Source organism: Cebus imitator, unplaced genomic scaffold (genome assembly GCF_001604975.1).
Source record: "Cebus imitator isolate Cc_AM_T3 unplaced genomic scaffold, Cebus_imitator-1.0 Scaffold50, whole genome shotgun sequence".
In the NCBI taxonomy this organism is placed as follows: Eukaryota; Metazoa; Chordata; class Mammalia; order Primates; family Cebidae; genus Cebus; species Cebus imitator.
Window position 1 is genome coordinate 2,501,108 of NW_016107365.1, and position 11,759 is coordinate 2,512,866.

The 11,759-nt window shown below is 38.0% G+C and overlaps 1 protein-coding gene across 6 annotated transcripts in view; it reads left to right on the forward strand.

Annotated features, from left to right (window-relative positions):
* Positions 1-11,759, forward strand: part of TNPO1 (transportin 1) — a 99,775-nt gene that overhangs the window by 31,582 nt on the left and 56,434 nt on the right. For 3 of the 6 annotated variants that reach the window (XR_005200088.1, XM_017527614.2, XM_017527616.2), the window contains exons 2-4: positions 2,679-2,792; positions 5,554-5,629; positions 10,200-10,349. Coding sequence is in view for 5 of the 6 variants with exons in the window: in XM_017527614.2 (XP_017383103.1) it covers positions 2,679-2,792; positions 5,554-5,629; positions 10,200-10,349 (340 nt within the window). In the remaining variant the exon portion in view is untranslated. Of the gene's footprint in view, positions 1-2,391; positions 2,546-2,678; positions 2,793-5,553; positions 5,630-10,199; positions 10,350-11,759 lie in introns of those variants that run through there. The other 3 variants (XM_017527615.2, XM_017527617.2, XM_037738163.1) reach the window with 3 other exon arrangements.

Consider the following 11,759-nt stretch of genomic DNA (forward strand, 5'->3'; position numbering starts at 1 on the left):
AACCCTATTTATTTGACAATAGAAATAAAGAAGGAAGCATGCTATTGGCCTGATATTATGGTGCAGCCATCCTCAGGATGGGTGTAATAATGAAGATGCCTTTCAGACTTGACTGCTATTAGTTCCTTGCTTTAGTTTCTTGTTTAAAAGGGCAGTTAGGGGGTTAAGTGGGCTATCTGAATGTCACCTCAGCAGGTAGGGTATGCCTGTAGCAGCTCCAACTCTAATATTACTAAGGCTCAGACTTTTAGGTTCCCCACCCCCACTAGTATCAGGGGAAATTAAATTGTCATTGGTTAGCGTAATAAAAATTAAAAGAATGTGCTGGTGGAGATACAGGAAACATTCATATTGTTGGCATGTGTGAATTGCATAACTTTTTGGAACGTAATCTGGTAATAACTGTTTAAAATTTTTAAATTCACATACTTTTTGGCCTAATAACCCCACCGGGTTGCCAGTATTATGTACGGACATTGGTACAAGAATTTTTTTACTGGATTGTTGGTAGCAGCAAAAAAGTAGAAGCAATCTGGAAGCCAAACAGGAGATCGTTGGAAAAAATTATGCCCTATCCATTCTCAAGACCAATGTGCATCTATTAAAAGATGAGTTAAATTTGCATGTATTGGCCTGGAATTAAGGCCATGTCTTATTATGTGTAAAAAAAGTTGTAGAGTTAATATTAGTGTAGTATGGAGGATGATCTAAAATAAGAGGAAAATATATATATGAGATTAGAATGTAGAAAGGTTCACATCAAACTATTAAAACAGATCCTCTCGGGAGCCTGGAGATAGGATTGAATTAACTTGTCTTACACAACCATGTTGTTTTATTTATTATAATATTTGTAGTTTTTTTAAAGTTTCTGAAATTAAGAGAGGGAAGGGGAGAAATCTATAGTGATAGAAATTATATTAGGGATTACTCTGGGAAGGGTTGCTGGCTGGGATTGGACACAAAAGAAACCTCTTCATACTCAATGATCTCTATCTTGAGGTGGGTATTGGTTACACAGATGGGTTCACTTTGTAAAAATCCATCTATGGATTATATACCTATCATTTGTACAATTTTATGTCTATAGTGTATCAAATAAAAGTGTATAAAAATAAATGATGGCATAGTGGTACAATGGAATACTATTAACATTTTTATTGAAGTATTTTCAATAAATATTTAATGATACATGAAGGCAAGAAAAAGGACAATCCTATTATAAAATATAATGTGCATAAAAATACATAGAATGAAGACTAGAATAAAAACACTACAGTATTAATATATTTTATGTCCAGATGGTGATGGTTTTTGTTTTGGGGTTTTTTGTTTAAGAACAGTTCATTAGATTGGGTTATTTATGAAGTCATCAGAACTTCGTGAGCAAAGTCAGATTACAGGATATTAAACAGAAAAATAAGAGTGAAGGAGAGAGGAAGAGACATTTTAAAAAAGAAAGAAAAAACTAATTAGGTGAAAAGGTAGTCATTTTTTTAAACCCCTACAAGTAAGGGACTTTTCATGTTAAAATTCTCTCCTCCATCAAACTGTTTGGTTTTTACAAATAAGTCATGCTTGGCACTTACATTTTGTTGTTTTTGTTTAAGCATTTAGTTTTAACGAAAATTTCAATGATATGATAGCTTCAGTTGACTGTAGCAGATGCAACTCATAGTGGCTTTAAAAACCTATATTCGTGTCTTAGTCTTCACTGATTAAGTGTGGTAGATTGCTCAGATATTTTTTCACCTTAGTTGCCACATGGAGGCAAATAATACCTCACTAGGTTGTAATGAGAATCAAATGAGAAAATGTAGTATGTGAAAATACTCTAATGGAATTAAACACTATGCAGTTGTAAAATTACATTATTTTTCTTGTATTTCCTTCGACCCAAAGTCCTTACTTGTGAATGTAGTTACTTCATGATGGAAGTTATTTCACTTAATAGGAGTTCAAAAATTGAAGTTTATGCAGGAATGCAATTTTTTTTAGTCAAGTTCTGCAAATGTTGCATTTAATGGTTTTCGAGGTGTGGGTTGTGACTGCATCAATATTTTAGACTAAATATTTTTAGTGCTTTATATATCAAACTGAAATGTAAACATTTTGATTGCTTCTCACTATTAGTGAACTGTCAGGGAAAATAACAACTTTTTGTAACCTGATTTCAGTTATTTTGCGTTAATTCACCATATTTTGTAAAATAATATACCCAAAACAGATCTCTCCAGGTGTTCCTCGGGTGTTTTGATAAGGGCTTGACTTTTTATTAGCCCTTAAATCAGTATGTAGTAATCTTCCTGATGGAATTAGAGATGGGTTGGGTTGGAGAAAACTGCGTAGCACTAGGACCCAGGGGGCTCCCGTGAGCGGATCTTGGGGCCAGATTGCAAATTCGCGGTGACTCAGTCTGGTCGGCTCCTTGCGCTCGGCGGCCGCGGCGGCAGCAGCAACAGCAGCAGACGTTGGCGGCCGGGCTGCCAAGAGCAGTTCCACCGGGTTTCACCGTCTGAGACTTCCTTCGGGGCACCCCAGGCAGGTCGAAGGCGTCTGGGGATCGCCAGGGTTGTGGTGACGGGGAGAACAGGTCCGCTGCGCTCGGGAAGCCTCCGGGCCTGTGCACCGGGAGTAACATTTGCTCCGTCTCTTCCTGTGTCTGGCTTTATTTGCAGCAAACCAAGATGGAGTATGAGTGGAAACCTGACGAGCAAGGACTTCAGCAAATCCTGCAGCTGTTGAAGGAGTCCCAGTCCCCAGACACCACCATCCAGAGAACCGTGCAACAAGTATCCTTTCCTAGGCCTGGCCGCCACCAGCGCAGCTCGCCTCGCGCCGCGGCCCAGCTCCCGGTGGCTGGGGGCTCCCGTCGCCCCCGCCTCTGCCCCTCCCCCGCCCTCCGAGCCGGGCCTCCTCCCTTGGTCTGCGCGCTGGGCAAGCCGCCGCTACCCCTACCGGGCGACTGGCGAACGCAGCCCTGATGCCTGGGCCGGGGGCGCCGCCGCGTGGGGCTCACGCCGCCGAGGCCACCGGCTTCCGGCCCGCGGGAGGCGGAGGCCCCCGGCCGCCGCCTGGGATCGCACGACATGTGCGCGGGCCGGGCCGGGCCGCCACGTCCCCGCCCGCCGCTGACCTGCTGCGGGGGTAGAGAGCTGGCAGGCGGGCGGGAGCGGGCCCGGGCCCACACAATGCGCCCCGCGGGTGGGGGCGGCGAGCCGAGCGGGAGGCCGGGTGGAGGGCGCTCTGTGCGCGGCGGAGCACGCCGCCTGACTGGCCAGAAATGGGTGGAGCTGGCGCGGGGTTTGAACTGCAGCTGTGTGGGTCCTGGGTGTTTTTCCAGATCCTTGCCCTAAAAGGGCTGGGTACCTACAGGTCGGGGAAAGGGGTCTCCGTGCCTCACCCTGAGGTTACTGGTGTTAACACCTGTTGCGAGCTCCCTGGCACCCAAGTTAGATTTTCTTTTTAAAGCTTTGGCTCAAGGCTGACTGCACAGCTATCTAGGTCTTTACCGAGTGTGCTGATGTAGTAATCCTGTTGCTGGGATTTTAGAGACCGAAAAGGTGAAGAGAACCAAAACTCTACTATGTATGCTTGCTGTTGTGCCCTAAACCGTGCTCAAATGGAGAGCTCTTATTGGATCCAGTAAAGGAAACATTTACTCATTATATCATGACTAACCTTTTAACCCCGGATCTTTTAAGCGTAAAGAAGTTAAGTCTACTATTTTTTGCAGAAAAGCCTCTTGATTTCTATTGTCAATAAGCAGCAAAATTACTTATTGTGGAGTTCGGTAAGCTCTTCATGTTTAAGTTTATTTAAATTCAAAACATCTATATATCTGTAAAGATGAAGTTACTTATCCCGAGGGATTCGAAGAAGTACTGCATTGCTGTAAGTTAAAACCTTCAGTAGATGACGAAATGTGTACTTATTTTCTTGGTTAATATAATACTTAGTGGAGGGGATAATGATTTATATCTGCTTGGATTTCTTAAAGCCGTTTTGTTTGGATACTTCTAGTTCTGAGGAAAGAACAGTTTTGGAGTGTATTGCAATTCATATCTTGTAAACCCTGCTATGGCTCATTCTTAATTTGTGTTGTCATAGTTGTAGGGATGATAGAAATTGATATTTGATTAATTGCGGGCATTATATGATACAATTACTAGTTTCTTAAATTAGCTAAGCCCAATCCGCATTGTAGTTATTCCGTGGCAACATAAATCATAATTTCTTGTTTTTGTCTGTGTTTATTAGGCACCTTATTAATGCTGAGTACTGTGCTTGGGCCAGTAGTCAATTTACAGTTTATTCTGTGTGCATGGAACTTAGTATGTCATCTGAGTAAGAACAAATTTCTATTACTGTGAGAGGAAAACTACTTTAGCTAAAACTATGCACTGCTGTTTTCAGAGTGCCTTATTCTTTTGTCTCTCCTAAGAAGAGAATATATTGAATTATTGTTTTGTACAGGCTTTTAAGTACTTTTTGAAAGACCAGTATATGAGCATAATGAGATGTAGCTCAGGTTTTAAGAAGGCAAACCTTATCAGGAAATAGCTTTGAAAAATTCATTGGCATATCAGCATGCTGTTAATCTTGGCCATTCACTACAACAAGAATTACTGTCTTGGTTGGAGAAAGTAGTTACACCTTGGAATTTTACTAGAGAATATTTTGCTGGTTCGTTTACATTCTGACCCCTAAACATTGAGGGTTTTCAAGTGTGTAATAAATAGCTAATAAAGTCCTACAGTTTGATTCATGGGTTCAATCAGAAATTTAGGTTTGTTGGGTAAAAAGCATTTTAATCTTTGTGTGTAGTAAAATACAATTGAGAAGCTTATTAGGGGTTGGGAGTCAGGACTTGAAGAAAGATGTAACAGAGCATTTTGTCACAGCTGCCTCCCAGCAGCAATGAAATACCTGCAAATTGGTGTCACTGGAAATGTTAAATTTAGGGGGTGGGGGGAAACAGTTCTACAGCTGTAGTGCAATAATCTCATAATGCTGACTTTATAATAAGATATATATATATAGCCTTGTGCATAAATGGCACTTTATCTTTTTGGATGCTAAAGAACAAATGAGTCTGATAAAAGTATCTTTTTTTTTCTTTTAAGTTAACTCATTCTATAAAGTTAATTTCTCTAAATGATCTTCAACTCTGAGAGACTTGTTTCCATTTGGAATGCCTTTATTTTTGTCGTTTTATGCTTAAATACCTTTCTGTTTAGAGCGGTTTAAAGTTGAAATCTAGGAAATTTTTTGAATATTTTTTGCTATATTGAGCACGCTGAAGCTGGAACTTTGTTGTATTGCGCATAATTGATACATATCAGCCGTAAAGCAGCTAAGAGGTTTAGCAAGCACTAGTGTGTTTTTGAAGTAGCATGTTGATAGATTTACTAAGATGTCTTTATTCTTAGTTTAAAAAAAAAAAAAAGCAGGACTGAAAATATCACCAGAGACCCTTAATTTTTAGACTAAGAATGCTTAATTCTTCTTGAGATTACACAGAGAAGTTTCCTTAACTACTGTTTGTTCTAGAAACTGGAACAACTTAATCAATATCCAGACTTTAACAACTACTTGATTTTTGTTCTTACAAAATTAAAATCTGAAGGTAAGTAGGATTTGTATTGATAGCTATTCAAAAGTTTCTTTAAGACCTGTTTAAATGTACTGAGAATTATTTATTTCACAGGATTTCATTTTGTCGTAACCATGTGCTTTATAGATGTGGGATGAACAGTCTTAGTTACTACTGCTCAATATTTACATGCATAATAAGCGTTCCTTTTTTTATGTATATACAGACAGTATCATTCTGTCACCCAGGCTCGATCTTGGCTTACCACAACATCTGCCTCCTGGTTTCAGGTGATTCTCATGTCTGAGCCTCCCAAGTAGCTGGGGTTACAGGCGTTCACCATGTCCAGTTAATTATTTATTTTTTTATTTTTTATTTTTCTAGTAAAGACAGGGTTTCTCCTTGTTGGCCAGGCTAGTCTCGAACTCCTGGCCTTAGGTGATCCGCCTGCCTCAGCCTCCCAAAGTGCTGTGATTACAGGCGTGAGCCACTGTGCCCAGCCAGCATTCATTTTTAATTGGGTGTTTGTATAATAAGGTACTTAATTCTTTGCAAAAGAAAAACTTGTTGCAAGGTTTACTTTAATGTTTTGCTTCCATGCTTACAGATGGATATAACAAAGGTTGTGTAATACAAAGATTGAATGTTAGATTTAATAACTGAATATATGTATGTTTATTGTAGAAAAAATTGAAAGGTCATCTAATCAAAGTGAAAAATTACCTATCCCGTCTTCCGGAGATAATTATTGTTGATCTCTTGAATTATATATCCTTCTGTGCTCTTATATGGTCACATAATGTTCTTAAATTTAGCAAAAAGTGGGATCATTTTATTCAAAAGTAGTCTTTTGTAACTTTTAAAAATTCTAACAGTATACATGAAACTTTTCATGACTCTTAATTTTAAATTTAAATGATTTCTATAGTAGTTTAAAGCCTGAATAGTCTGATTTTTAAATGACATGGTCATTTGATTATTTCTAATAATATGTCTTGTATCCCACTAGACATTATTTCATAAATATTTATGGAGTACCGTCTCTTTGCCATGCAATTTGCAGGCTCAGGAGAGAAAAGTGAACAAAACAGACTGCCCTCAAGAAGTTTATGTTGTAGTGAGAGGTGTTTTTCATAGCCTTATTTGAGTATTCCCATCCTGAAAGATTGTAGACACATAGAAGTCAATTAAATATTTATGGAGCAACTGACAGTGATTAGTGTTTTAGAAGCTATGGTGCAATTAATAAAATCACTGCACTTGGAATTGGGGAATAACATGTTTTAGACAACTAGACTATCTGTAAAGTTTCAGCTCTAATTTCTGACAGGTTAATGGTGTTAATGTATAGTAAAATCTCACTGATTTTGTATTCAGATTTTTATAATTCATACACAGAGTGATTTCTTTTGAATTATTTTCAGTTTATTTTGTAGTTAATTTGGGGGATTTTAATTTGTGAGTGAAGGACACAATAGAAAATTGAGAACTCTAGATTTTAAGAAACTAGGAATTCTTAAGCAATTAATATTCTTAGTTTGACAAATATATTTGTGATACTTTTTAATGTAGAAATTTTTCTGACAGTTTGTGATTAATCTGTTTCTTTTAAAGAAGGTATTTATAAGTGAATTTTTCTAATCTGTAATTGTTTTATTTGAAATTTTTAAATTTATTTTCACGAAGCTGTCTACTTTCATGTTCTCATCCTACATTTCAATTATTACGATTGTTATAATATTATACTCTTGAGCAAAGCTTTCTTGGGATATAAGGATACTTCAGGCCAGGCAGGGTGGCTCACAACTGTAATTCCAGCCCTTCAAGAGGCCGAGGCAGGAAGATTGCTTCAGGCAAGAAGTTCAAGATCAGCAACATAGTGAATGGTGAAACTAAAAAAAAAAATTAGTTGGCATGGTGGCACACACCTGTGGTCCCTGCTACTCAGGAGGCTGAGGTAGGAGGATCACCTGAGCCCAGGAGGTCAGAGCTGCGGTAAGCTGTGATCATGCCACTGCAGCTCCATCCTGGGTGGTCCTGTCTCCAAAAAAAAAAAAAGGATATTTTATAACCTTTGTACTAAAGAGAGAAGAAAACAATTAGACTCCCTCTTTGAGAAGTGTTCTTTGAAAAAAAAAAGGATACTTCAGAAGTACTTAAAAAAAAAAACACACAAACACACAATTTGTTCAGTAATGGCAAGAGAGTTTGGAAGCCATTGCCTCCACAAGGACATTAATTACAAAACCGTAAAATGTTGGAAAGGATTTTATTCAGATTATCTTGGCCCTAAAATGTATTTTTTCTGTTCATTATGCAGTTTCTCTGAGGATGCAGTAGTTTTACATTGGTATAACACTTGTTATTTCTTCTTGTGTTTATGCATTTTTTTTTTTTTCCCTTGGGAAGATTGGGACACAGGTTTGCTGCATGTAGTTTTCCATTAAAAAAAAATATTTGTATCATGGCCATTCATATTAAAGCAGCAATACAAGTAACATCTTAAATGAAAATGCTTATTTGATAATCTTCACTGAGTAAAACTTTAGATTTGTAAGAGACCTCAGATCAGCTGGTCTAATTCTCTCATTTTACAAGTGAACAAATTGAGGTTCTACTGAAGTTGTCTTAATTTTTTTAAAAAAGGAAATGGTTAGTTGTTGAATTTTTAAAATGGACTTTAAGAAAGTATATACTTTTAGTTTTGAATTGTTTCACCTCATGTTGTGGTTTATTAAAACTCTTAATCTTATAACCTTTATGGTAAAAACTATATTGTATTTCTTATAAACAAAGTCATGCCATATAAAATAATTACGTGGCTGAATTATTAACAGATAATTTAAGACAAGTTTATTGCTTGAAGAAGTATCTGACTTCATTTATTTCACGGCTGTTTTTAACTTTTAAGACAATTTAAAAGTATGTTTTGTTTTAAATTACTCTTTGGAATGGGTTGTAATTGAAAATGGAAAGTAGTTTTTAAGTGTGATGACCTGAATGGAGTTTGTGTGCAGAGAAACTGCTCTTTTTCCCTCTACGTGTGTTTCACTCTTGAGGATTTCAGTGCCAGAGTTTGGGAATATCATAGTAACTAAAACAAACTTGGGGTGTATTGTTTTTTAATAAGACAGGTAAAACAATGGTGTTTCAATAACATAATCTGTTTAACACATCAGCTCTTCATCTTGTAGCCGTTTGAGAGGAAAAAAATACTGAAGAATGAATCAAAGTCCTTAGTTTCTTCACTTGTGCAATGGGGTGAATGATCCTTGCCTCATGAAGTTGAAAGGATTAAATGCAGTGCCACTTGGAAAACACTTAGCAGTGTGTAATACATCATAAGCATTTTGAAGATGTTAACTATTGCTAATATTGTTGGTGTTGATGCAAATTGGTAAACCCATCGGTTATGCTCTGCTAGTATTAAGTTCCTTTTTGAAAGTTTGTAAATAATATGTATAGATTAAACTTACTTTAAGTAAACTCTTTTAAAATGTTTTTGGAGGGTTTTTTTTTTTTTTTGCTTTTAAGTTCAGGGGGCAAAGGAAAAACATGATATAAATTAATTATATTTGTTATCTGAAGATGATCTAATATATTCTTTGTCCACTTAATTTTTCAGTAGAATATTTTTTTGACACTGGAGGAAGAAAATGATTTTTTTTTTTCATTTTTTTGTTTTTGAGACAGTCTCAATCTGTCGCCTAGGCTAGAGTGCAGTGGCATAATCTTGGCTTCTCCACTTTGCAGCCTCTGCCTTCTGGGTTCAATCAGTTCTGCCTCTGCCTCCCAAGTAGCTGGGATTACAGGCACATACCACCATGCCTCGCTAATTTGGGGCTTTTTAGTAGAGATGGGGTTTCACCATGTTGGCCAGTCTGGTCTCAAATTCGTGGCCTCCCAAAGTGCTAAGATTACAGGCATGAGCCACCATGCCCAGCCCTTAAAAAAAAAAAAAAAAAATTTTTTTTTTTTTTTTTAAGACGGGGTTTTACCATGTCGGTCAGGCTGGTCTTGAACTCCCTACTTCAGGTGATCCGCCCGCCTTGGCCTCCAAAGTGCTTGATTACAGGCGTGAGCCACCACGCCTGGCCTCAAAAATAGGATATTTTTAGTGACTAATACTTCCAGCCCTATAATGATGTTTATATCAGGCAGTGGTCATGTATATAAACTAAATTAACTCAAACTAAATCAGTGGTTCTCAACCAAAGGCAGTTTTACCTGCCCCCCCCCCCCAAGAAGACATTTGACATTATCTGGAAACATTTTTGGCTGCCACAACTTGGAGGGATGCTGCTGGCATCTATGGCTAATGATTCTACTTAACATCTTAAAATGTACAGGACAGCACCCCGCAACAAAGAAGTGTCAGTATGTCAAACTGTTGTCACAGTGTCAGTAGTGCCAAGGTTGAAAAACCCTCAACTATAAATCATAGAGCTAATCTTTTGTTAATCAGTTATAATTATTTTACCTGGTTAGAGCAAGTTTGAATGTCAATCAACTTTTGAATATAAATTTTTTTTAATTACTGTTATTGGCACATTTTGAAATGAAAACTACTTTAAAACTCAATACTATTGTTATTTTATTACAGATGAACCCACAAGGTCATTGAGTGGTCTCATCTTGAAGAATAATGTGAAAGCACACTTTCAGAACTTCCCAAATGGTGTAACAGACTTTATTAAAAGTGAATGTTTAAATAATATTGGTGACTCCTCTCCTTTGATAAGAGCCACTGTTGGTAAGTTATATTACAACAGTTTTGCTTACTTTGTAACTGGGTCATTTTTAGAGATGACAGATTATTTTGTTAGGAATTTTTATCTGTTTCATGTAAATTTGTGATGGGGGGAATCCTTTCATTGCCTTTAAATGCTTTAAATGATGTGATCATGGTAAAAGCTCTCATCCAGTAAAACTGGTAACCCCTGGATAAGAGGAGAGCCTAATCAAACTTATCCAAATCAGAGTTGGTTAAAATGGGGCATCAATAAGTGATATTAATTTGCAGACACTACTTTTTCCTGAGCATGCAGATAAGAGGTGTTTTTTTTTGTTTGTTTTTGTTTTTTGAGACAGACTGTTGCCCAGGCTGGAGTACATTCTCGACTCGCTGCAACCTTCACCTCCCAGGTTAAAGCAATTCTCCTGCCATGGCCTTCTGAGTAGCTGGGATTACAGGCACCTACCACCATGCCCGGCTAATTTTTGCATTTTTTAGTAGAGATGGGGTTTCACCACGTTGACCAGGCTGGTCTAAAACTCCTGACCTCAGGTGATCCGTCCACCTCAGCCTCCCAGTCCACCTCAGCCTCCCAAAGTGCTGCGATTACAGGCCTGAGCCATGGCACCCCAGCCTGGAGTTCTTATTTTCTGCCTAGTTTAACACATGGGATGTAATTTCTTGTTTCACTTTCACATGTAAAGAAACACTTTTTGATTGTTTATGAAAAACCTAAGTGTATAGGAGTCTAGATTTTTTACTGTTTTCTCCCTTGTTTTTAAATAGTTGCCTTAGTAATACAGCAGCAACTTTTTAGTCTTTTCAGAGTGTTCAGCTTATTTTCAGGGGCAATACAACTTTCTCTTAGTTTATGTAACACTGAATTAACATGCTCAATTATAGTAATGTATAAATCTATTTGGAAACACACCCAACTGGCTATTGGTTAACACATTGACCAACCAATGGAAGCAGTAATAACCACGCTCTAGAGTAGCCTACTAATGGGCAGCCTTTAGTATACCATGGGCTTAAGCAGCTAAATTTTACAAGGACCTGGAAAGCGCCTGTTAATCTACCCAGGTTGGTTAAATGAAAGTCAGTTTAAAAAGTCAAATGCTTTTATTAAGAGTTCCTGGCAGGGTCTGGTGGCTCACGCTTGTAATGCCAGCACTTCAGGAGGCAGAGGCAGATTGATCACCTGAAGTCAGGAATTCTAGACCAGCCTGACTGACGTGGTACATCCCCGTTTCTACTAAAAATACAAAAAAAATTAGCTGGCCGTGGTGGCTCACACCTGTAATCCCAGTTGCTTGGGAGACTGAGGCAGGAGAATCACTTGAACCTGGGAGGTAGAGGTTGCAGTGAGCCAAGATTGTGCCATTGTACTCCAGCCTGGGCGACAAGCAAAAATCCATCTCAAAAAAA